This window comes from Procambarus clarkii, chromosome 23, assembly GCF_040958095.1.
Source record: "Procambarus clarkii isolate CNS0578487 chromosome 23, FALCON_Pclarkii_2.0, whole genome shotgun sequence".
Lineage (NCBI taxonomy): Eukaryota > Metazoa > Arthropoda > Malacostraca > Decapoda > Cambaridae > Procambarus > Procambarus clarkii.
In genome coordinates this window covers 34796867-34824182 of record NC_091172.1, presented here as the reverse complement: position 1 = coordinate 34824182, position 27316 = coordinate 34796867, and the positions used below count along the sequence as shown (strand labels likewise).

General features: G+C 39.9%; 1 protein-coding gene across 1 annotated transcript in view; it reads left to right on the top strand.

The window, feature by feature from the left end:
- The window catches only part of ATP6AP2 (ATPase H(+)-transporting accessory protein 2), an 18570-nt gene extending 1682 nt beyond the window's left edge, over positions 1-16888 (top strand). The window contains exons 2-7 of the mRNA XM_045751467.2: positions 4392-4516; positions 6546-6769; positions 8065-8182; positions 9168-9272; positions 11189-11344; positions 15956-16888. Of these exons, the coding sequence (XP_045607423.1) occupies positions 4392-4516; positions 6546-6769; positions 8065-8182; positions 9168-9272; positions 11189-11344; positions 15956-16144 (917 nt within the window). The 3' untranslated portion in view covers positions 16145-16888. The remainder of the gene's footprint in view (positions 1-4391; positions 4517-6545; positions 6770-8064; positions 8183-9167; positions 9273-11188; positions 11345-15955) is intronic.
- The last annotated feature ends 10428 nt before the right edge of the window (positions 16889-27316 follow it).

The window sequence follows — 27316 nt, the reverse complement described above, 5'->3', positions numbered from 1 at the left end:
AAGGAACTTTACTGTGAGAAATTTACTGTATCTGCATAACAATTCATCTTCCAAGCCTGGAGGATGAGCAGGAGCATTGTCGAGGAGAAGCAGGGCCTTGAGTGGCTAATGCTTCTCCTGTAGATATTTTTCTATGCCAGGGCACACCACTTTATTCACCCACTCCGAAAAAAAAATCCTAGTCACCCATGCCGGTCGGCCGAGCGAACAGCACGCTGTACTTGTGATCCTGTGGTCCTGGGTTCGATCCCAGGCGCCGGCGAGAAACAATGGGCAGAGTTAATTTCAACCTATGCCTCTGTTACCTAGCAGTAAAATAGGTACCCGGGTGTTAGTCAGCTGTCACGGGCTGCTTCCTGGGGATGGAGGCCTGATCTAGGACCATGGTATCAGTCAACAATATATATTTTACCAAGTAATTTGTGAGATAGTCAGGACATTGTTGACTTCAAGCCACTGACTTCATTATGGAGCTTTACCTGAGGGCCACTAATACTAGTCTACGACTGGTAGAATCCCCATATTACCAGTAGTGTCCGACCCAAGACGATACAGTGGAACACCTTCTTCTTCACTGCCCTCGATTTCATAGCGCTCGCGTCATACTACAGAGTGCCGTTCATAGGCTGAATGTGCCCCACCTCACGCTTCCCGTTCTCCTTGACGGGGTGGTGCTGAGAGACGAAGACGTCCGTCATGACATCTTCGCCACACTTTCCGTTTCATCTGTCATGTCCATGGCCTTGAAGAGACTGTAAAATATGTGGCCTGAGGAGATTGTAGGGTATATAGCCTGAAGAGACTATAGGGACCCCATCTCTACGCTATTTCCCCATATCGGGCAGCCGGGGCGCATCCGATCCCACGATCGTCGTCGCCCCTAAATCAACACAACAACAACTAATACTAGTGGCCTTGACGAGGACAGGAAGCCAATGGCTTGTCAAATGTGCCCCCATTTGCCTTGATGATCTTTTCCAGCTGTATTTTAAAACCCAACAGTTTTGGCGTTTACAGCTTCGGTGGGTAGGCAGTTCCATAGGTTTACAATCCTATGAACTTAACAATATGCCTTCAGCCAAACAAGTCTATGTAGGTGGGGATGAGGACAGGTTGACTAGTTTAGCAGTTACCAGGGAGGATGTTATTAAACAAATAGTAAAACTCCAGCCAAACAAATCCCCAGGGCCAGATGAAGTGTTTGCCAGGGTGCTTAAAGAATGCAAAGAGGCACTTTGCGAGCCACTATCTACCATATTTAATAAATCAATAGAGTCGGGCAAAGTGCCAGAGTCATGGAAGGTTGCTAATGTGGTACAGTACCAATTTTTAAAAAAGATTGATAGATCACTTGTGTCTATCGGCCAACTAGCCTAACGTCTGTTGTGGGAAAGTTACTTGAATCGATAATTGCAAATACATTTTTTCTTCATCTTGAAAAACATAAATTAGTAAATGATTCACTACATGGTTTTACAAATGCCGTTCATGTTTAACAAATTTGTCATCATTTTATTGCAGTAGAGTTGAGGCAGTTGATAGTGGTAAGGATTGTGATGTTGTGTACCTTGACTTTAGCAAAGCTTTTGATACAGTGCCACAAGAAAGACTAATTAAAAAGATAGAGGTTCATGGTATTGGGGTTGCGATATTAAGTTGGATTAGGGCATGGCTATATCAAATGAAATAGTATAAATGGGGTTAAATCTGAGTGGGAAAATGTAAGTGGAGTGCCTCAAGGCTCTGTCCTGGAACCTCTGTTGTCTATAATATATATACAGTAAATGATTTAGATTCGGGTTTGAGTAGCAACATTTGCAAATTTGCCGATGATACAAAAATCGGTAGGGAAATAAACACAGAGGACTCGCTATCACTTCAAGTCATTCTAAATAGGGTTTTGAAATGGTCAAAAGATTGGCAGATGCAGTTTAATGCTGATAAGTGTAAAGTTTTGAAGCTAGGTAACGTGGTGGAGGTGGGGTCCTTCGATTGTTTCAAACGTGGGTTGGACATGCTTATGAGTGGGATTGGGTGGTTATAAATAGGAGCTGCCTCGTATGGGTCAATAAGCCTTCTGCAGTTACCTTGTTCTTATGTTCTTATATAGGTAATGATGATAGTTACAAGATACGAGCTAGATGGTGTTGAGATTGCGAAGTCGGATTGCAAAAAGGATCTGGGAGTTATGATTAGTAAGAATTTAAAACCAAAAGATCAATGCATGAATGTTCGTAATAAGGCAAATAGGACACTGGGATTTATTAATCGAAGCGTTAGTAACAAGACACCTGGTGTTGTTCTTCAGCTATATCTTGCTCTGGTTAGGCCCCATTTAGATTATGCAGTTCAGTTTTGGTCGCCATACTATAGAATGGATATAAATTCACTTGAACATGTCCAGCGTATGATGACAAAGTTAATTCCCCAAATTAGAAACCTGTCATATATAGAGATTAACAAAGCTTAAATTGCATTCATTGGAAAGGCGAAGAGTTAGCGATGACATGATAGAGGTTTACAAGTGGATGAATGGACATAACAAAGGGGATATTAATAGGGTATTAAAAGTATCAACACAAGACAACACGAAACAATGGGTATAAATTGGATTAGTTCAGATTTAGGAAAGACTTTGGTAAATACTGGTTCAGTAACAGGGTTGTTGATTTTAACAACAGAGGTCCCAAGGCAGAGCCTTGAGGCACTCCACTTACAACATTTTCCCACTCTGACTTAACCCCATTTATACTAACTCTGTTTCCTTTGGTATAGCCATGCCCTAATCCAACTTAATATAGCACCCCCAATACCATGAGCCTCTTATCTTTTTAATCAGTCTTTCATGTGGCACTGTATCAAAAACTTTGCTAAAGTCAAGGTACACAACATCGCAATCCTTACCATTACGATGTATACGTCTGTATTGATGTATACAACAAAAAAGGTTGACCCCAAAATGAACCCCTGTGGCACCCCACTTAGCACATTTCCCCAGGCAGTCGGGGAAATGTTTGGTGACTTTAACAAACCTTTAACAAATCTTGCCTTAATGCAAGGCTGTGTCTTCTAACAGGATTCCTAGTATCATAGATGATACGATGTATCATCTGTCATTTATGGGCCCCTGGACAGGATCATTGAGGTGCCATGATTCCTGACTGGCCTGACTCAAATTCCACTTACTCTTCCAGTAGGAGTGGATATAGTGTAGCAATATTCTACAGTACTACAAAAAAAAAAAAAATGCCTGGCAGCAAGAGAAAGCTGGTAGAGTAATGTGAGTGTCTGGTATATATCAGACATATAGGTATTGATGATTTAGGTGGTAGCAGTGTTGGTGGAAACTTTTGTCAATGGAGAAAGGATGTCTACGGTGGTGTTGCAGTATTTTGTCAGTGGCATTGGTCTGCCTACCCTAATGTTTGATGGTAAAGAACTTTGCTGTGAGGGAGACCATAGATGCTGCACGGAGACACAGCCCTACAGACCAAGCAATCATCAAAGAAGGCTGTCTACAGGCCAGGTTGTGAAAGAAGAAAGAAATCTTGAAATCGTCAACTGGTAAAAAACTTGGAGGGAACCCTTGGTAAGTTGACTGCAGGGACGGGGGGGGGGGAGGGGTTGATGGATTGCATCATCCCAGACAAACACATGACTGACAGTATAGGGATCCTGAGGTACATATGTGGGGCATGGTGGTGTTGGGTGGACTCCTGCCATGACTACAATGATCTGCTGCTGTAAATCCGCCGTCTGTCTTCATCACCGAAAGGATGATGATGAGGACCAAAGGTAGGTTGTCAAGCTAGGTGTCGGGAATAACTGGTCCCGAATGGCAGCTATCAAGTGGCAATGAAAACATTCCTCCATGTTATTGGATTCTGAATTGTAGGGTGTGAGTGATGCCAAGGAACTGCATGAGGTCCTTCCACCAATGAAACTTGATCTTGTGTTCTTGATCAGTGACAATGATGGTGGTAACACCAAACTGGGTGATCCAGGCAGAGAGGACTGCATGCACCACCGAGTCACCTGTGATGTCCATCAGCATAATTTGTGGTCCTGGGTGGATTTTTCATTATCCAGTGACTCAAGTAGCTTATAGACCTGTGTTCTTTAGGGCGCTTAACACATTGTTGAATTGGTGGCTTACACTTTTCCAGCCCAAGTGTCAGTTCAAGCCTGGCCTCGGGCAGGGCTCGGGGAGTAGAACTCCTCTCCAGGTAAGTTCAGCCAGTTAAATGTGTAGTTAATCAGTATGCTTCTAATAGCAATAGAATATTGTGTACTCTTAAAGGACCTTTTCACTTGTAAATTATATTGTATGGCTAAAATTTGTTGTAGTGTGCTATTCTACTGTTTTAATGGCTATTATCTTTTCTCCATAGTTTACTGTGGGGAAATAAATGTGGCATACTCTCCTCCAACGGTGAGGTTTGGATCAGCAAGTGTCTTGAGGGCCACTGATCTTGATGATGTTTTGGCTGCCTCCCTTGGATATACTGCTGCCCAGGTAACTTCTACATGTTTACACCTATATTGTACTCTACATTATAAAATTGCTAAATTGGTTGCAAATTCTATTGTTAATAAAAACAAGTAAGAGCTGCTTACAAAATTTGTTAATGATAATACTTTTAATTTATTCAACCTGGTATACCTCATTACAACCCATACAGAGCTCTGAAAAACATATGAACATCACTGTAGACATATCAAGAAATTATGATGGAATTTTATACAAAGACAATGACTGCATTCACCTAGTAACATTCATGACGATAACCACATTCACATAGTAACGTAACCATGAAACGATTGCAGGGTTTTTTCATGGGGTCAAGGTAAACTACATTACATCTACAGAGAGCTATTATATCCTTATTTGCATCATACTTGTAAAGCCTAGACAATAATTGTTTAAATTGTTAAATGACAATAACCGCATTACCCAGTGAATCAACATATGACGATAACTGCTGTCTGAGGGTTAAGATGCTTGAGTCACCAGTGTCAGTCTCACTAGGAATTATGACTAGGAATAATTCATAATTCCTCGTCAGTCTCACTAGGAATTTTGAAATGTATGCGTGCAAGCACAAGTCTTTGAAATTCCTATTTATATAATGCTTCACAACAGTCACTTAGAATGAGGGACTGTTATACCTGATGGAATGTTTGACCTTAATCCAAGTCTGGTGGACCATTGCCAGGTCTAATTGGATTTATTGTTGCTCTTCAGTTTTCTGGTCGAGGGATCCACTTTGGGTTGTAGGTATGCTTGGGTATGGGTGTTTGAGTGTCAAATGATTATTTAAGAATATACATCTCAGGTTTTTATTTTCTAAGTCACGTTCAGTGGTTTTGTCTTCAGCTATGGAGTCTGTTGTTCACTTTTTGAAGTTAGAGTATTTTATATTACTCGCGTGTGTCCCACTGGAACCTTGCTTAATTCAGCATTAAATTGTCTTTACGTAGACTGATTTAGTTTTATGATTTAATTCTGTAGTCGATTTCCCTTCTCACCCTTTCTGTACTATTATGTTATGGTTCACTTTCCTATTACTGTATCTGAAGTCATCCCAATCCTTTCTATATGACAAAGAATGAAACTAGCTCTTTCAAATAATAACCTGTATTATTATTATTATTATTATTATTATAGGCTGGAGTCTGTTGTTTGGTTCTGAGCATTTTTGCTCCAACTGTTATAGTGTATTCTTGGTGGCTTCTAAACATTCTCAGTGCTAAACTGCTTTTGAACTCAAAATCCTTGCTTCTTTGTTCCAAAGCAGTCTGTTCTGGAGCCCATGACTTGCTAAAGCTTCCTAATTCAAAGCAGTTTTCTCTGTTACATTCAAAAATTTAATCCCACATTTTCCTGGTATCTAAGTACAATTTTGCAACTTGTGAAAGTTGCTGGATTTAGGATGTTGCTGTGCTGCTTTTGTCACCTTCTCACTTTTCTATATTGGACTAAGATGTCTCATAAAAGACCTGCATTTTGCACCAAATTTTTCTGTCTTGGCATTTTGAATTCACCTTGGTTATTGCTGGTAGGGTTGTGGTGGCATTTAGAAGTGATTAACATTTTGTCATAGGTATGTCCCTACACCCTTTTATTGGTGTTATCTGAGTTTCCATGGGAGACTACCTTCTGAGAGTGGCAAAATGTTCAAACTTGGAATAAAAAATAAGAGGCTTGAGTTTAGGAAATATCCCCTTTCTGGCATAGGTCTGCCTGGGCCTCATTGGTGCTAACATCTAGAGATGGTTGGTCACATATGTTTTGATTAGTTGGTACAGTATGATACAATTCCTGATGGCAGTAGGGCTCTGAAACACTTGTGCATGTGAACAAACATTTTTTCACAATAAAATGGTTTTGCATGGATGTTGTAGTCCCTGTGATATCAGTGCTATTTAAATCTTGTATTACTATCCAATGCTTCCTTAAAGGTACTGCTGGTCTTTAAAAAGAGTGACAATAGTGAGCTCAGAAAGATACTTTTTGCAAGTTCAAAACACTTTTATCATTCCAGTCATCACCATGGAAGGGCTTAACCATCACTTCGCCATTTGCTGCTCCAAATGCGGCAGTATTGTTAGAGATACACAGTGGTGGCGCAAGTATCAGGCAGGAAGGTTCAACATATGGATTAAAAGAGGATACATCTATTGATGAAGTCTTCCATAGACTCAAGAGTGTCTATGGCTCTAGAGCTCAGAGACACACCCTTTTCAAACATCTTACTGTTATTGACAAGTGAGTTTGTTAATATTTATCATGTACAAAATTCTAAATGTAATTTAAGATACAATACTTTCATTACATTGTGTATAAATATCAGTACAGTGACGCCTCAGCTTACGAATGCCCCTATTTACGAACTTTTCGCATTACGAGCCCAATTTCTTAGTAAAATTTTAATCGGATTATGAGCATTGCCTTGAGTAACGTAGTTTGTTGATACGCTTATGGGCGATCTAGCGCGTTGTTCCTGGTGGCATGGTCGCCCGTACTTCAGTTTACCAATGCCTCCCACTTAGCGATGATCACACTTGAATTCTTTGTAAAGAATTTCATAGTTTTTCGGCTTTTTGGGGTTTTGAACATAAAAGTAATTATTACAGTATATATTATGCCATGGGCTCCAAGAAAGTCAGTGGTAAGGTTCAACCTAAGAAAACACATGTGAGGATAACCATAAAGCAAAAACAAGAGATCATTCGTAAACATGAAAATGGTACATGGGTTGTTGAACTAGCTAGTCAGTACAACAAATCTCTGTCAACGATATGTACTGTAATAGCTAAGAAAAAGGACATTATGAGTGCTAAAGTGGCAAAAGGCGTATCAACAATCACAAAACAAAGAACACAAACACTTGAGGATGTTGAAAAGTTATTAATTTGGATACACAACAAGGAGTTAGCAAGTGATAGCATTTAAGAGGCCATCATTTGTGAAAATCAAGGCTATTGCATGAAGACCTTTTAAAGAAAACCCATGGAACAAGTGAAGCAGATACAGTACATAAGAGTTTAAGGCAAGCAGGGGGATTGGTTTGAGAAATTTAGAAAAAGTGACGACATTCACAGTGTTGTGAGTTGGTGGACACCAACTTAAACAGCGAAGAACTGACTACCGAAGACCTCCTAGCCTTTCATAAGGAGCAGCTGAGGAAATTTCTTCAGGGTAGGAGGAGGTAATACAGAATGTCCCTTCTACAACAATTAAGGAGTGGTGTAGACTATGGGAAGAAATACAAACTTTTGTTGAAGCGACTCACCCAGAGCAAGCTGTAGTAAGAGTGTGGAACAGATTAATTCAATTTACATAATTTCTTATGAGAAAATTAGTTTCGGGTTGTGGATTTTTGGCTTACGAACCGTCTATGGGAACGGATTAAATTCGTAAACGGAGGGGGCCACTGTATTGTAACTTCAAACAGTTTTGAGCGTTATGCCTAAACATTATTGTTAAATATTTAGATAGGTTATTAAGTAATCATTGATGGTTTGCTATGTATTGAGAATAATTTTCTTGACACTCCACAGCTTGGAGGATGAACGTGTTAGTCACTCTATTCCTGCATCAAAAATATTGAACATCACTCAGGAACCCGATGCAACTTTCCTTCGGGAGATGGCTGCCCTCTATATTACCGCTCAAACTGTAAGTAAATTACACAAGGGTAGGATCTTGTTATGAAATCTCTTTATTTAAGGAGAGAAGATTGAAATTATGCTAAAAGAAATTTTTACCTTTTATATTCCAAAATCTCTCTTTCAGATACAATGATTAAATTAGACAAAGTAATACAGTACTGAAATCAGAATTGTGTTTAATAAGTGCAGTGTTTTACTGTATTTGACTTAGATGAATTAGTATACATGTAATCCAGCCAGTTACTGAAATATGATTCAGCACTTATTAACGTTATTTTTGTTAGAGTACAGAACTTGACCAGAATTAACCTAAGGGCCATTCACTATCTAGTGACCTCAATGAGGACAGGAAGCTGGAGGTTTGTCAAAAGTCCCCACATTTGTCCTGCTGATTTTATTGAGCTGGAATTTGAACTACAACCGTGTTTTGGCATTTATGACTTCCGCATGTACAGTATACAGTTACGTGGGTTTATAACCCCATGGATGAAAAAGCACTTCCTGTTTTCTGTCGTACATTGTGGCTTGCTGAGCTTGGAGCCATTGCTCCTTGTTTGTGTTACATCTGACCTTTTAAAGAAAGGATGAAGACCTTTTAACATCGTCCAAATCATTCGGTATTTTAAAAGTTTCCCTGGGTTTATAATGAAACCGTACGATACACAACTCAACTGATGACATTCAAGCTTTTCTCAAAATAAATTTCCTTTGCTTCTCAAAATTATTTACCCTCTCTGAAACCTGTGCTATGAAAGGGTTCAGATCTATTCTGTTTAATGTATGGTGTAGATGGTATGATTAGGGATATCATACCCAATTCCCCAACAGTTTGCTACCATACATTATGTAGCACTAAAGTAGAGACCAAATTTGCTTACTTTATATAGGAAATTTTTAATGAGGAGCTATATGCAGTACTTAGAACTGAAAACTTATTAGTCTTTTATTCGCTGTCAAAATTCTTGCATATCTAATTGAAATATTTCCATCAGGCAGAGGCAATAACAACTACACCACATGGAGGCCAGGATGTAATTTTTCTGGAAGTGAACTCCCTAGCACAGCTGGTAAAGACTTACGGGCTCGGCTCTCCACAGGTATTTTATGTGAAACACTTCATTTATTGATTTAATTATATCCTACAGAGTGTACATTTGCAATATTTTTCTTTGATTTATTGCATGCCAATATTTTGATTCATTTATGAATGGTCTGACAAATCTCATCTTGTTACAGTCCATGCATTCAGTCAATTTCTTGCATGTACAGTACAATGTAAAATAAAATCATTCTACTTTATACAAAGGAGATTTCTTTAAAAACAGAACAAACTAGAAGTGCTGAATTTATTTTTGGCAGGAATGTTTGATTTTCCAGGTTTATGCAATGCAAAAATAAAAAAAAAAGGAGTGGGATAGAGTGAATGTTTTAAGAACAAGCACAAAAATAAAGGAGAGGAGTAAGGAAGAAGTTTAAGAAATAAAGAATGGTTCTGTGTGGGGAAACTCACAACCTCTTGTAGTGTCGCTGAAGATGCTCGTGTTCAACATTCAAGTATGAATGAATAAGCTTGGTGATTCTGATTATGTACGCTTCATGTGATTTTGTGATTGAGAAGACAGCTTTTTTTTAGAGTAATTTATAGAATGAGACCGATATATTTCCAAGAAGTTATAATTGTAATAGGTGATCTGAATGGTAAAGTTGGAAGAGGCCTTAGAATACTGTAGCACTGTAATTTTTGAAATGTTGCCCCAGGAATAAATTATAATGGCTTTATATTAAAAGATTTGTATAATTAAAGAGTTTGGTATAACTAATAGATATTTTTTTAATGAGAATACAGTACACTAATATACTTGGTAAAGGGCAAATGATGGCATTGTAGAAATAAGTAATTGATTGTGCACTTGTAGAGAAACATGCCAAAGTATATGAAATTTGCTTTCCCCATGTCAAAGACAGGAAGCCTTTTAGGCTTACTAGGGTATCCCACGGCCAACAAGCTACCTTTCACACGAAACAAGTCATGCCAGTTGCCTGATTTCCATGTACTTATTTATGCCTAGGTGAACACATTCATCAGGTTTAAAGAAATGTACCCAAATGTTCTACATGAGAATTGAATTTGGAACTATTGGGTTGAGCTGATTGTTCTGGTGTGGTAGTACCATACAGTCCAATGTTAAACGATTAAATGGTAAAAGGAGTGATCATACTTCGCATGGATCCATAAAGTGAAAGAATAAAAGACGAGAAATTCAGTGAAGGAAATGGCCACCGAGTACAAAAAGTTGATAGTGATCTTGGAGGAGACTCTACGAGCAAATTAACAGTAGTGAAATGTGAATTTGTAAAATTATTGCGACCTTCAAACTATTTATAATCCTGATTTATTCCTTTTGAATTCCATATAGCCATATGAACCTGCCTTTGCATGGAATGACTGATTGCACCGTATAGTCTACATAGTAACATACCTGTATAACCGAGTTGCCACATTCACATGCCATTTGTTTATTCATTGTGCTATGTAATGTGAATATACATGCAATGAAGTGGCTGAAAATTAGACACCCAACCCAGAAATCTTAAAAGAATTGACACCATTATGGTCTATCCATTGACCAAAACATGGTCAATTTTTTTATTTTCATATTTGTAGGTTGGGTGTTTAATTTTAATATAATTTGTGGGTGAATGTAGTTCTTCAATATTTATAATCTTTTACTACTGTACTCCTCAATGTTTTCTTTTGGTTAATGCCTCCACTCCTGAAAATTTGAAAAATGGGGGTAAAGATGAATTAATGATTCTTTAGCTTAGATGCGAACTCTAGTAAAATTAAGTCCTGAACTATGGATCCTATCATTCAGCAAGAATATCTCATGCCAAATGTTTTCTCAATATTTTATATTTTCTCTCCTGTGTTTAACTGTTTCTTATTTTGCCACATGTTCTACTGAATAGTTTCTCTAATTTACGGTGTCTTCATTGCTTCTTTAAATGACAGGTGACTGAAGCAACTGACATTCTGCGGGGTGAGCTGGTGAAAGTTACCGACTTGGTGCGTCACATTTATGATGACCGCGTACTAGTCGTCACAGCCACAGTTGAGCAGCAAGACAAGCTTGCTCGCAAAACTAGGTCCATCCTTCAGGCTAGCGAGGTACTGTATTTTTTGTTTGCCATATTCTTCCCAATGGGCCAATTCATATTCTTAGTTTGAAATGCAAGATTTGTTGTTTCTTTATAATACTTTTCAAATTCCAAAGACAGCAGCTGATGCAAGAAAGGCTATTTGAAGCTTATAGTGAAACCAGGATGCTGTTTCATTGTGATGTAATTTTGAAACAAGAAATCATTGTTACTGTACTGTTTCCCACCTTCCTGCGAAATGGGGGCAGTCACTAGAAGATGGAATTTTTTTGTGACAAGTTTGGTACACCATAACACATGACCACCCCCCTTCATGCCTTTCACACTCCCGTCGCCCCAGAAAACTAGTATACCACACTAACAGAATTCCCCTGGTGGTAGTGATTTTTTTTTTTTTTGACATGTAAAATATTTCATATATGAATACACCAATAAATTTTGTTATTGTGCCATTTATTAACTTTTCTCAACACTTGTTACCCCCTCCCTCTCCGGCCCGTTGTTGCCGTGAGGTAGGCTTGGTGGGCGGCTGCTGGAGTGTGATGCTCCATTGGGACAGTCCTCTGTCCTTTTGTAGCCTTATGCTCTTATAGCCTTATGGACAGAAACCTCGCGTAGAGCAAAAGGGCAAATGCTGGCTTGATCCTGATTTTCAGTACGAATACGAAATGCAAAAGCAAGGCCTATCGATTCTTTTGACTTTAGGAGTTTAAGCAAGAGGTGTCAGAAATGTTTTTATTCCCATCCTTGTTTCCTTTTTTCTCTTCACCCTCCCCTCTCCTTTCCTAGGTGGCGGTTTGCCGAGGCTAACTGGCCCCTCTTTACCCTCCATGCTACGCTACTATCTCCGACCTCTCCATTCTGCCTCTCCCTCGTGCCCTCCTCCTTTTTTATGACACCGTCTTCGACGCTGCCCTCCGCTCTATTCCTCGTTCTTCCTCGGGAAATGCGGAAGTACGCTCCCTGGTGGAATGTGGACTGCGCTCGGGCTGTCCGCTGAAAGCATGCAGCCTGGAAGAGACACCGTCGCTGGCAGACGACTGAATCTTTAATTTTGTTTCGGGAGGCAAGTGCGGTGGCTCGTAGGACCATCCGTACGGCTAAACGTGCATGTTGGATGTCTTATGTCTCCACCATCACGTCCGAAACTACTCTACCACTGATCTGGAAGCGTATCCGCAAGATAGCGGGTAAGTTCGTTCCGATGTCTCACCAGTCCTTCACCTCTGTGGTACTCTTGTAGCGGACCCGTTGCAAGTCGCGACCGAATTGGGTTCCCATTTTTCGTCTGTTAGCTCTGGTTCTCATCTCCCTCAATCCTTCCTTCTTCGTAAATCTCTTCTTGAATCTCGTCCTTTGGATTTCTGTATCCATCTTCGCCTTCCCTATAACGATCCCTTCTCTCTCTCTCTGAGCTTCAGTCTGCCCTGGCCCTCTACGGTTCTAAGGCGGCAGGCTCCGATGGCATTCACTATAAGATGCTTCGACATTTCCTTCCGTGCTCGTCTCGGTATTTACTGAGTCTGTTTAATCGAGACTGGGAGTCGTCGTCAGTCCTGAAGACTGGCTCGATGCTGTTGTCCTCCCTGTTCGGAAACCAGGGTCTCTTGGGTCATACCCCAAGGACTTCCGCCCTATTGCCCTCACGAGTTGTCTGCAAACTCTTTGAATGTATGGTTAACGTTCGTCTGATGTGGTTCTTAGAACACCATCACCACCTTTTGCCCTTCTCAATTTGGTTTTTGCAAGTGCCGCAGCACAACAGATGTCCTGGTGAACTTGGAGGTCTATATTCGTACTGCTTTTGCTGCGAAGACCTCCGTTGTTGCCGTCCTTTTTGACCTGGAAAAGGCTTACGATACTACCTGGCGGTATCATATTCTGTCCCAACTTCATTCTTTTGGCCTTCGTGGGAATCTCCCTCTCTTCCTCCAGAGTTTCCTCTCTCGTTGTTCCTTTCGAGTGAGACTTGGTACCTCTCTCTCTCTCTCTGCCCCTTTTAGGCATTATGAGGGTGTGCCCCAAGGTAGTGTTCTGAGCACTAGTCTTTTTCTTGTTGCCCTCAATGGTCTTCTTTCCTCCCTTCTGGCTTCTTCTCCACTCTCTATGTAGACGATCTTACCCTTTGCTGTCGGGGTGATGATTCGCCTCTCCTTCAACGGCAGCTTCAACTTGTGATTGATGCCGTGTCGTCCTGGGCCACCGATTATGGCTTCAGGTTCTCTCCGTCTAAAACTTGTGCTATGACTTTTACTCGGGAAGCGTGTCATTCACCTTCCCTCTTTGTCACTATATGGTCATCCCCTTGTAAACAAGGATTCTGTTAAGCTTCTTGGGTTAATCTTTGACTCTCGTTTATCTTGGTCGGCCCATGTCTCTTGCCTCCGCGCTGAATGTTCTAAGGCCCTTTCCCTCCTTAAGGTTTTATTCATACTTCTTGGGGGCGGATAGGCGTACGTGCCTCTCTTTACATTCCTCACTCGTCGTGTCTAAACTCGATTATGGTTGCGCTGCTTACTCGTCTCGTCTTACTCGTCTTACTCGTTGCGCTGCTTACTCGTCTCGTCTTACTCGTCCGCCTAAGAGTAGCTTCTCCTACTCTTCGCCGTCTTGATGCTTTGCACCATGCTGGGTTGCGCCTCAGCTCTGGTGCCTTTTAGTTCGACTCCCTCCCTCAGCTTGTATGTTGACACTGGTTTCCTATCTCTCCAGGACCGCTGTGATCGCTACTGTCTTTGCTATCTGGCTCGGTCCTTGCAACATTCTTCCTCTCGCCTCTGTGGTACCTTGACTTTTACCCCTCCTGTAGTTCTGTTCTCTTCACCACCTCCCTCTTTCTGTCCAGGTTATCTCGCTTACAGAACTCTTTCCATTCATCTTTCTCATATTTCTCCTTTTATTGTTCCTTCCTTGCCCCCATGGAGGGTCCCCCTTCTGAAGTTTTGTACATCCTTGACCCATGTTACTAAAGCTTTTACTCCTCCTACAGTTCTGAAGCGCCTTTTTCTTGAGCATTTTCTTCACACTCCCGCTCCGTTTCCATCTTCACCGATGGGTCTAAGTCTGCGGACAGGTGTGGGCTACTCCGTTGTTTTTCCTGACTGCACTTATGTGTGTTGCCTCCCTTCGGAGACTAGCATCTTCACAGCGGAACTTTATGCTATTCTTTATGCTCTCCGTCTCCTGCTTTCTCGTTGTCAATCCTCCTTCGTGATTGTAGTTAACTCGTAGTGCCCTCGTGGCTCTCGGGTCCTTTAATCCTGTCCATCTGGTAGTCATCGAGATTCAACATTGGCTGTTTCTTATCTCTAGTAAATTTAAATCCGTAGAGTTTTGCTGGGTTCCCAGCCATATTGGTGTTTCTTTAAATGAGTGTGCGGATGCTGCCGCTAGAGAGGCTATCCGCTCTTGTCCCGTTTCCCGTAAAGGTATTCCTTTTCCCGACTTTTTTCCCACTTATTCTTCCATCCTTGCCCATTGGCAGGGTTGTTGGTCTTCTGTTGTTGGTAACAAACTGCGTACTCTTAAGCGTTGTGTGTCCCCGTGGCCTTCCTCCTGCCACCGTAACCGGCAGTGGGAAACGATCCTAGCGAGGTTGCGTCTTGGCCATACTGGGTTAACTCAGACACTTAATGGAGCGCCGCCCAACTCCTTATTGTCCAAATTGCATTGTCCCTCTTACCGTCGGGCATATCCTTGTTGAATGCCCTGACTTCCAGGACAAGCGTGTGTCTTGCTTTCCGACCGTTCCTCGCGGTCACTTGTCCCTCGATAGAATTTTTGGTGAATCGGATATTTTGATATTGTTTGCCTTATGCATTTCTGTTCTCATATTGGCATCCTTGGTGATATTTAGCGCCCTCTGATTATTCTGCTGTGTTTGATGGTGCTACATAGCCTTCCTGGTTTGGTGCCTTCTTTTGATAATTATTTACTCGACACTTGTTAAAAATATTTAATGTTAAACTGCATATATATTAAAGATTTATACAGTATTCAAAGCAACATTTTCTCTTCTTTCTGGTGTTGGCAAGCAGTAAAACTAGTATTTTTCTTGGGTCTTAAGTCTTATACTGGTAATGCATGCACTCAAGATACCTGGGAGTTTATTAAGATGGACAGAGTTTTTAAATAAAACTCAGTGAAACTAGTAAGGACTTCGCCAAGTTTGACATAAAGATTTAACTGTACTGTACCTTTTCTGGCTTTTTTATGATCAGATATCTCTTGTCTCAAGTCGCAACCCACTCACTAAACTTTATCATTAATAATTACATAAACTTAGTGTGTGTGATTTTCAAATTTACTGCATCCTTAATTTGCTTAAAATAGCAATAATGCAATTCGTATTTATTTAAATGAAGTATTTTTATTTTAAAATAATGTATACAATAATTTAATTTATGCCAAAAATTACTCTATAGCATTTCAGTGGGCTTTTATAAAAATTATATAAAAAATCAGTATGCTTATTTCATGTACAGTATTTATATGTATGTCACTTTGGTGTGTGTGTCAAATATTGATAGACTTTTACAGCGTAATATTAATTAGAATTTTGGCTCTTAAGTATTTTAAGTACGTTCAGTTTTGTTGTTTATATATTCTGTATAATTTTCAGGATCCAAACCTGAACCTTGCTACTCAATACTCGTCTGACTACCCAGCCATCTTCAACATCATTCTGTGGCTGAGTATTGTTTTATCTATCTCTGTGCTCGCCATTTCTGTAGCAATGGCAACTATGGATCCAGGACGTGATTCCATCATCTATCGTATGACAAATCCTCGCATGAAAAAGGACAATTAATCATGTAAAGTGCTGATGTAAACTTGGCCACATTTAGTTTTAGGTAACTTTTAATTGGAAATAAATAACAAAATATCTTTCTAATGTAGTTTATCTTAAAGGTAAAAAAAATAGGAAGAAAATTTTGTATAGGCCATCTTTAATTGGTGCAGAATTTATTACTATAGTAATACTATAGCCATATTAAATTTTTCCAGCATTGTTACACTCAAGTGCTGTATTCAATATCTTGAAAGATAGCTTAATATGTTGTTTGAATAAGTTACCGCAATGCAGTAATTACTCTGATGGGTAATGTTAACCATTTATGATGTAGGATTAGCATATTTATGTTGGTCATTCAGCGTCCAGAACACAAACTTAATCACTGCTGATGGATATTTAGTATAATTACTTTTTTGTTAGCTAAGATAATTGATGTTATATGTATGCCAAAATGAAAAAATAATAATTATTTATTAAAACTATTGCAAGTTTGATTTGTTTATTTTTTAGTCTTTGAGGATGCATAATTTTTAGAGTATTTCATCACTTAATGCAGGTTAGTTATTAGTAGTGTACCTACAAATTTATTGTCCGTATTAAGAACTTTGTATGTTAATATTTATTACATTCCATGGGAACTTTGTAGATATTTATGACAAAAATTCTATAGGCACATTTATCATAACATTTTTAAGAGTTACTCTGTATATTATTATCTGTATATATTATGCAAAGGGGTGGTATAAAATACTGATGTAGTGTGTGTGTTTCTTTTCATCCCCCACGAGGAAAGAAAATGATGAGCAATAAACAATAATATAAAAATGCATGACTAACTTTTGAAAGTCTAATGGTTATTACAGCCTTCAATGATGGTTTATCTTTGACAAGGGTCAGTGTTTGATCCTCGATGGTCCAAAGTTGATGGGCACCGTTCCTTCATTCCATCCTTATGTCCCTGGTGCTATTTAGTTGTACTGGCTTAGCACGTTCTCCTGATACTTACCCTACCTTCTATCAATAAGAGCTACTGCCTTTTACCACCACTAATTTTGTCAAGAGATCTGTTGCATCCCATTCATGAGTACAGTAATAATAAATTCAGTGAAGTATGTAACATGAACTGGTTAACCGAGTACAGTATAGTACAGTATATTGAAATTGAAATAAGTTTATCGAGGTAAAATACACACTAAGGGATGAGGTAGCTCAAGCTATTACTCCCCCCGTTCAGTACATCAGTGTTAATACATACATAGACACACATCACAAACAATAAACATATTACCAAACATTCTGAGAGAGAAACATCTACATTAACTAGTATAGTATAGGATTATATATGGTAAGGGATAATTTGAGCTTGTGAATACAATACTTGGCAACAAAATTAAGTGCAGTTTTCATAAGAAATTTAATGGCAAAACAAGAGTGCATTAATTCTTAAGAAGTCAGAAAGTTTATTAGGCGGGCCACATTATTGTGGCCTGCCTAATATTATTATTGTATTATAATTATTATTACTGTATTATTGTATTATAATAATAATTATTATTGTATTATAATAATAATAATTATTATTGTATTATAATATAAATAATAATATTTTAATTAATATTATTATTACTGTATTGGCAAATGGAATTTAATGTTAATAAATGCCATGTTACGGAATGTGGAATAGGAGAACATAAACCCCACACAACCTATAACTTATGTGAGAAATCTTTAAAGAATTCTGATAAAGAAAGAGATCTAGGGGTGGTTCTAGATAGAAAACTATCACCTGACGACCACATAAAGAACATTGTGCGAGGAGCCTATGCCACTGCTTTCTAACTTCAGAATTGCTTTTAAATACATGGATGGCGAAATAATAAAGAAATTGTTTACGACTTCTGTTAGGCCAAAGCTAGAATACGCAGCGGTTGTGTGGTGCCCATATCTTAAGAAGCACATCAACAAACTGGAAAAGGTGCAAAGACATGCTACTAAGTGGCTCCCAGAACTGAAAGGCAAGAGCTACGAGGAGTAGAGGCATTAAATATGCCAAAACTAGAAGACAAGAAAAAGAGGTGATATGATCACTACATACAAAATAGTAACATGAATTGATAAAATCGATGGGGAAGATTTCCTGAGACCTGGAACTTTAAGAACAAGAGGTCATATAGGGACTTCGCTGCCGGCGCCATAGCCAGCTGGCCGCACACGGATTTGTTCCCGGAAAAACTCACGATTCTGAGCACCCATCAGCTCAATTTATCGCGGTTTTGTGAGGAAGAATACATCAGTACTCCAAGACCCAGACAATATCTTGTTTTGAAGAAAACAATTCCGATTTCGTCTACAATTGACGGAGAAACAACGTTGTTGATTACCTGCTGTCCAGCTGACTGGTATTCTGCACAACCCAGTACGCCGGCGACCCAAACTCTCGTACCGTCCTACCCTGAAGGGCGAGGCGATATCCCTCGGGCATTGCCACAAGGGAGCACCTTAGAAGGTGTACTGAGCCTGACAGGGAAAGGTAGACCAAACAGCTCATTTAGTGTTAGGTATCCCTGATTCCACCTGGGGGAATCATTCTACGACCTCCGTTGGAGGGGAATGAATTTCTCCAGGCCTAGGAGTGTCTCAGGGCATTAGGTAGGGCAGTGATTCGGTCCTCACTATGTCGAGAGTCATGGGGATGGCTAAGAGTAAGAGGAAATGGAGGCAGCTTTCAGACGAGGAGGGACGGTGAACCGATGTGCAGCAGGCACCGAAGAAAATTGCTATCGAGGCTTCACCACTTGCTTCTACCAGCAAGACAGCAGACGTAATGGACCTAGAGAAAACAGGCATCAGTCTCACACCAGCCAGTGCCAGACAATGCTTCTCTGTCCACAACACAGCCACAGGACGAAGGTATGAGACAGGAGAGGACACCACCGGATCTCACACCAGACATCGCCAGACTGCACATCTTCCAAAATTCAAGATAATGCAGACAGACCACTTTCCTACGGCATATGGAGTAGTAACGGCAATAGAAAAACAACAACCAGAGCTCAAACTTTCCATTACAGTCAACCTGAAAGGAGAAATAATAATGACACCACAAGACCAACAGACTGCAAATTACTTGGAAAAAGTAAGTCCTGCAAGGGAAACCTGTATGCTTGGAAAAGCTGGACCCTTCAGAAAGACGCACACGAGTCGTGTTTTTGGGATACCCAATCGACTCTCCCCTGGATCCAGTACTAGAACACAAGCAAATCCTGAATGCGGAACGATGCCACACAAAAGTAGACAAGGCAGCAACACGTCAGGTTCTGGTGACCGTCATGGGACATGTGCCAGAAACATTCAGTCATGGAAATTGGGGAACATACCGACAGAGACCATACGTCCCGGAACCCCTGCGCTGCTTCAGGTGTCAGAAATACGGCCACCATCAATCACGCTGCACCGAACAGGAGAGATGCGGAGTGTGCAGCCTGAGACATCCAACCAAAGACTGTATAGCCAAGCACAAGGCAAACCAGACCACAACAGCCAAATGTCCAAATTGTGGAGGCTGTGAGATTTTTTCTACGCCTACCTCCCTTAGGAGGTGGACTACAAGTTTAAAGGCTGCTCACGGCAGTTAAGCATGAGTCCAATAGAAAAAGGAAAAGCGGGAGCAAACCGCCAGGCCTCCACCACTAGGGGTGAAAACCAGTCCACAATAGGCCGCTGGCTCCTCCTAGTTAAACAGGACGTTAAAACTAATAAAGGGTAACTGACGGGTTCTCACAATCAAATATTTATATTTGATGTGGAGCTATGAATTGGAATTCGAATTCCCAAGAACAGCTGTCATATCAAGATCACATCAACATTTAATCGTAATATGCAGAAACATGTGTGGAAAAATATGATTGAAGGGTTGACAACAAAGACCGTTTTCTATAACATAATTTATTAATAACAAGAGACTAACTACTACATTACCGAGTTTATGTTACGTTAATGTCCATCCAGTGGCACAATAACAAACAGCTAAATAGCAACCCTTGCTGTGCGGCTGCATACTGAACTAACCTGAACACAGGTGTGCCCACTGATGACGCAATATTGCAAATCAAAAAGAAAATATCACAGATTAAGTTACACCACAGCAAGTGGTTATGTTATTGTCCATCCAGTGGCAATTGCAACACAGCTATTCAACAGCCCCTCGAGAAATGACAGCAGGCTCCATCCTGCTGACACTTCGGGCTGACAAGTGAACTAACTGAACAATGATGCCCACTGAAGACACAAGCATGCAATCAATAGTGTCACGGCTTCCCTGACAGCTTACTCTAATCACAAGCTTAAGGGTCCTCCTTCCAAACAGGAGTGACCTGCGTAACTAGGCAGGTAGTCCAACAGTGACTCCCCCTATCACAACCCAGTGTGAACTCTTTGCAACTCCCTACAAGTTGCACTGTAAACAGTAAACAAAGTCAGGCAAGGCGGGATTCTGGGACACAGCTCCACAAATCCCTAAATTACTCTACTCTCGTCACCAGACGACAACCAAAAGAAATTGCCTTAATCAATTACTACATTGATTATGTGATTAATTACGTTAATTGACTGATCACAGCAGTCAGCAACAAAGTACTACGTTAATCACAAACAATTGTCTCACACTACACAACTAACATGATGGTACTCTACATTAATCATCAACACTTGTTTCTCTCAATACAAGTCATCTTGTTAACAATAACTCAAACTCTTATATTACATCACACTTGACTCCTAGCAAGTATTCAGTGAGTAATTCTCAATTAAGGTCAAATGGACCACTAATTACATCCCCATTGAGTTACGTTAATTAAGCCTACCCTAACTTGGTAGCTTCTCAACAGTCTGTGTCAAAAAAATTACTAGTGAGTGTTAATTACCCTAATTAAGGGTGTGGCACCACAGGCAGGGTGTGGCACCACAGGCAGGGTGTGGCACCACAGGCAGGGTGTGGCACCACAGGCAAGGTGTGGCACCACAGGCAGGGTGTGGCACCACAGGCAGGGGCTGAACACCAACACAACCTTACAGTTCCACAAGAGACATTTATCACTCTTCTCATTCACTTATCTCTCTTCTGGTCTCTTCAACAGCTGCTACATTCATCCCTTGATCAAGGAGTGTGGGCTGCACTCAGCCTATAAATCCCCCCCCCCTCCCACCCCTTAACTGGCAGCTATTCAAATCAAATCAAATCAAATGTTTATTTAGGTAAGGTACATACATACAAGAGATTTTACAAAGAGTGATGGATTTATAGATAGGGCTAGTACATACAATGCCTAAAGCCACTATTACGCAAAGTGGCTTAGGCATTTTTGTCAATGTTAAGGGTGAGTGTGTTGGCAGTTAGCCAAAGATGGACTTTAATTAGCTCAGTATTTACTTTAATTAGCTCAGTATTTACTGTGGCATTTAGAGCAAGGGGGTCAGGACTGGAGTAAATGAAGGTTGTGTCGTCAGCAAATAGAATTGGTTTGAGGTGTTGGGAGGCATTTGGCAGGTCATTAATGTAGATGAGAAAGAGGAGAGGGCCAAGTATGCTGCCCTGAGGAACACCAATGTTGATGGGTAGGGTGGGAGAAATTGAATTATTCACAGGAACATACTGGAGCCTGTCAGTAAGGTAGGATTTGAGGTATTGCAGGGAGTGTCCTCTGACTCCATAATGACGTAATTTAAGAAGACGGTTTTGGTGGTTGACAGTGTCAAAAGCCTTACGCAGGTCCACAAATAGCCCAACAGGGAACTCATTTTTATCAAGAGCTGTATGAATCAAGTTAAGCATACTAATAAGTGCATCGTTAGTGCTTTTTTGGGGTTTGAAGCCATATTGGCAAGAGCTAAGTATATTGAGTTTGGCTAGATAAGAGTAAAGCTTCTTGTAAATTAGTTTTTCAAAAAATTTTGACAAGTTAGGCAGGATTGATATAGGTCTGTAGTTGTTAACATCTGTGAGATCACCACATTTGTGTACAGGGGTATACTCGCTTTTTTTAGGATATCTGGAAAGGTTTTTAGTTCAAGTGACTTGTTGAAGAGCAATACAATAGCAGGGGCTAAAGTTCTGGAGGCTTTTTTGTAAATTAATATTGGTATCTCCTCAAGGGCACTAGACTTGGTTTTAAGGGAAAGGTCGTCTCATTGACGTCAGTGGAATTAATAGGCTTTAGGTACAGAGACTGTGGATAGTTACCTGTAAGATAGTCCTTAACATCAGTACTGGAAGATGGAATATCATTTGGAAGGGATGACCCAATGGAAGAGAAGAACCTATTGAACTCAATAGCAGAATCTGAGGCTGAAAGCTGACCATCGTTATTGGACAGGATTGTTGGTTTGTTATTTAAAATCTTCTTTGATCCCAATATTTGTGAAATTGTGCCCCAAGTTTTTTTAATGTTGCTCTTTATTTGGGTAAATTTATCTTCGTAGTATTTAGTTTTGGCTCGTCTAATTATCTTAGATAGCAATAACGAGTAATTCTTTGTTAATTCTTTGGAGACAATTCCTAACCTATACTTCTTCTCAAGGTCATGTTTTTTATTAATGGATTTAAGTATTCCCTTTGTAAGCCAGGGATTGTTAAGTCTTTTAGTTGTGACTTGTTTTGTAAGCATAGGACAGTGGGTGTTATAAAGGCTAAGAGTTTTTTGAAGAAAAGATTGCACTGCTAGGTTGATGTCCCCTATGTTTCTCACTCACTCCCTATTGAATTGAAAAGCTGTCCAACTTTTACATCATTCAAAATCAATACTAAAAAAGTACCTAATTTCATCTTCATAGTTTTTCACTTTTTGCCTTAAAATTGCACTGTATCTATTGCTACCCAATCTCCCAACCTTTATGTTCTCAATTTGAACATCTTTACCATTGTGAACATTGCTGTCTTCTTATATGTGCTGGCAATCTGCTGTATGGTGCTTATTAATCTTGTTTATCTGTATCTATTGCTACCCAGTCTCCCAATCTTTATGTCCCCAATCTGAACATCTTTACCATTGTGATCATTGCTGTCTTGTATGTGCTGTCAATCTGCTGTATGGTGTCTATTAATCTTGTTTAAATTACTAATCAAGCTGTCAATGTAATCAATCAGAGCTTTAATATAACAATTTGCTTTGATATACTTACTAGCTCTCTCATCTCATTTTTCTCTTGCAATATATCTTTATCATTTATCAATTCTGATAGAAATTACCTACTTAAAATTATCTGTTAGATTAAGGACCTGCCTGAAACGCTGCGCGTACTAGTGGCTTTACAAGAGTGTAAATACTGTACTATCCAATGTATTCTCACAAACCCAATGTACCTTCTTGTATATATATAAATAAATAAATAAAATAAATGTTACCTAACTCGGACTCCCAGCTGACATTATCAGCAGCAGTTATAAAATTGTCTATAGCAGTTTCATTGTGCAGCCTAAAACTTAACTCCCTTGACACTAGGGGTGGTTTGCTAATGTTAGTTAAGAGAAATGTGGGGTAATGGTCTGTAGTGCTATCGGTGATTATACCTGAAGTAAGCGGAGAGGTTATGTTTGTCCAGATGTGATCTAGAGTCGTGACATACTATCAGTGATTCTAGTAGGTCTAGTGATTAAGGGTATGAGGAAGCAGGAATTCATACAGTTGAGGAAGCTAACAGCAGTAGGGTGTTTGGTAGAATTGGCAGAATTGATATAGGTCTGTAGTCGTTAACATCAGTGGGATCACCACATTTGTGGACAGGGGTTACTCTCGCTTTTTTTAGCATGTCTGGAAAGGTTTGGAGTTCAAGTGACTTGTTGAAGAGCAGTGCAATGGCAGGAGCTAAAAATCTGGAGTTTTTTTATTGTAAATAAGAGTTGGTATCTCCTCAAGGGCACTAGACTTGGTTTTAAGGGAAAGGATTATGCTAGTAACATCAGTGAAATTAGTAGGCATTAGGTACAGAGACTGTGGATAGTTACCTGTAAGATAGTCCTGAATATTAGTACTGGAAGATGGAATATCATTTGCAAGGGATGACCCAATGGAAGAGAAGAACCTATTGAACTCAAGAGCAGTGTCATATAGTTTTAATCTGACCCCATATCTTGCCAAGACTACTATGTTCATTTAGAGTTTGACACCACTCAAACCATCTTGCATCCTTTACTACTCGAGAAACTCGTCTTGCTTCAGATATCACTGCTCTGAGCAGAGTTCTTCCTTCTGGTGTGGGGTTTCTCTTTAGATGTTTTCTGAAAATGTTGACTCTGTGGTTCTGTTCTTTAACTTCATTACTATAGAGCCAATAGTTCTTTCGTTTTGTGTTTCCTGTGATTGGAATAGCTTTGTTAATAATTGGAATAGCTTTGTTTGCAGCAGCTGCAATTGCTTCCTGCAGATTGGTCTCGTGTATGTTCAAATCCTCAAGTGGCGTGTATGTTGCATACCATTTATCAAGTTCTTCTTGGTATATATTCCAATTGGCCTTTCTTAAATTCCACCTAGGTTGTGCAGGTGGTGTAGGAGGTCGTTCTATGTTTAGTGTTGTGACAGTAGCATAGTGGTCACTGGTGATCACCGGCAAGGTCAGCGAGTCAAAACAACCACTGCTGGATTCAAAAAGAGAACAAAGCCTCAAAACCCACCGAAAGAATTACCCCAACTACTGTATGTAAACCACTGAATTCTCTCGAAACTAACACAAGGTTAATTCCCCACCTCCCCCACTCATTTTGGGATGTATGAGGAGGTATCTCACCATTTTCTGGGGGCTGAGCTCCCAGTTCCTGAGCAGATGAAGGGATCCAACTGACAACCTGGAAGGACAGGAAACAGCGAGCCACCGGGGCTCGCCCAGAAGTTGCCATTTCATTACATTCACTGCTGGTTTTCTGGGCGAGCCCCTTGTGGCTCACTGAAGATTTCCCTGAAGAAGAGTGAAGATAAAGATCTATGGAGAGCGTAACCCAGGAAAGGTAACCTTGAGCACATGCAGCTCCAAGCACTCTTAACACTAGCTTCATGCTAACCCCACAGTGTACAGGAAACTCCATCAATGAAAACACCACACCACTAGGTGAATAGGCAGAACGCCAGAGCCAGCATGGAAGAGAGATGACCCGGTATACACTACATCAGCTATAGAACTAAGAACTCACTCCCAGGTAAACAGTGAGCTACTTGCCCCCCCCCCCCCCCCCCCCACTCAAATGAGTGGAGGTGGGATGAACAGCCTTGCATTCGTTCCAAAAGAAGAATTACAGTGGAACCACGAATAACGAATTTAATCCGTTCCGGCACCATGATTGTCATGTGAAACTGACGTCATTCAAAACGAAGCTCCCCATTGACAATAATGGAAATCAAATTACCTGTAATCCATTCCACCACCGACAAACATCAATATGATATTCGATGTTTTAAATAATGGAGCAGCCTACCCTACATACACTGAACAAATCTTATGACATTTTTCTTTCTTCAAATTTGTTCCATATTTTTTTCCCTTTTTTTTATAACAAAAGGTTTGTTCGGTGTTTGGCAGGTTGGCTGCTCCGTGTTTCTTAAAGAATAAAAAAAAAAAAAATGGAATTTTTTTAAAAACAGAACAAAAGTCAAAATGGTTCGTTCAATGTTCGGCAGGTAGGCTGCTCCCTGTTTATTAAAAAAAAAAAAAAAAAAAACAGTTGAAACAATTTGAAAAATGGACTAAATGCCATAAACGTTTGTTCAGTGTTTGTCGGGTAGGCTGCTCCATTATGACAATCTTTCTTTGTTTCAAATGTGTTCCATTTGGTTTGTATTTTTCATTTATGTCTCAATAATGGAGCAGCCTACCTGACAAACACTGAATGAACCCTTATGGTATTTGTCCATTTTTCAAATTGTTTCAACTGTATTTTTTTTTTTTTAAGAAACATGCAGCAGCCTACCTGCCGAACACCGAACGAACCTTTTTGATATTTGTTCTGTTTTTCAAAATTGTTAATTTCTTTTTTCTACAAAAAACTCAATGCTTTGCAAAATCACAGCAGTCACCACATTATATCCCAGTATCTTTAAATAAAAAACATAATCTACAGTATTTGCATCGTCAAAGGCGTCCGAGAATATGCGAGAAGTAGCGCGACCCCACCATGTAGTGTTGACATTATTCAAACGAGAGCTCACCTAACGCGACGAATTGTCGGCGATTGGGGAGCTCATTACCCAAATTGCTCGCCATTTGAGGCGGTCGTCACTTGAGGTTCTACCGTACAGTATTTGTTTTTGTTTACATATTTGGAAGAGTTCTTTTGGTGGGTTTTGAGGTTTCAGTCTCCCTTGAATCCATCAGTGATTTGTTTTGACTTCGCTGACTCTCTGGTTGTCCTTTCCAAAAAGGCAACCAGGAGAGTCAGGTGTGAAGAGTGAGGAGGTGAAAATAAATGTCACCACTCCTTGCACCTGTGTGAGAAGACCAGGTTCTGGTGCTGGTCCCCAGGAGGCCAATAGAACACCATGGCTGATGTGATCTAGTAAATAGTACCATCTCAGCATATACTAGCTTCACAGAGCCACAAAGGATTCCTCCCCAGAAAAGATATTCAGTAATTACGCTACATTTTTTAACCCAATTGAATTTATAAAGATAAAATCACATTACTTTTATGAACTAACATTTTTAGGCTTAAAAGACAATTTATTATTGTTTGATAACCCTTAAATTTTATTTTTGTCAGATTAATTGAAGCATACCTGAAAGAATTCCGTTGCTGAACTTGCTGCAGGAGCAAATACCAGAGTTGGATTTGTGGTTCAATACGATCGCTGCCCCCTTACCCCCCTCTGCTCGTCATTCACAAGGGAGTATCCTGATGCCATGATCTTGGTGTGGAGGCTGCAACAAATTCACTTTCTTAACGGCTTACGGATATTTGTGTAAAGAGTATATTAGGAAATGTGCTAGGGTAATAATGAATCATTATGTTAGCTAGAGTTTCTCAATCCAGATACTGCAGGGATATCTCTAGTGAGATTAACAAATTTATAAACAATTACAGAATGAAGCAACATTATTTGGTGTTGTAACAAAGCAGAAAAATATAAATTTTTGTTCCAATTTGATATAAAAATGGAACGGGTTTAAATATAACATGCCACAAACATTATAAATGAATCTCACAGA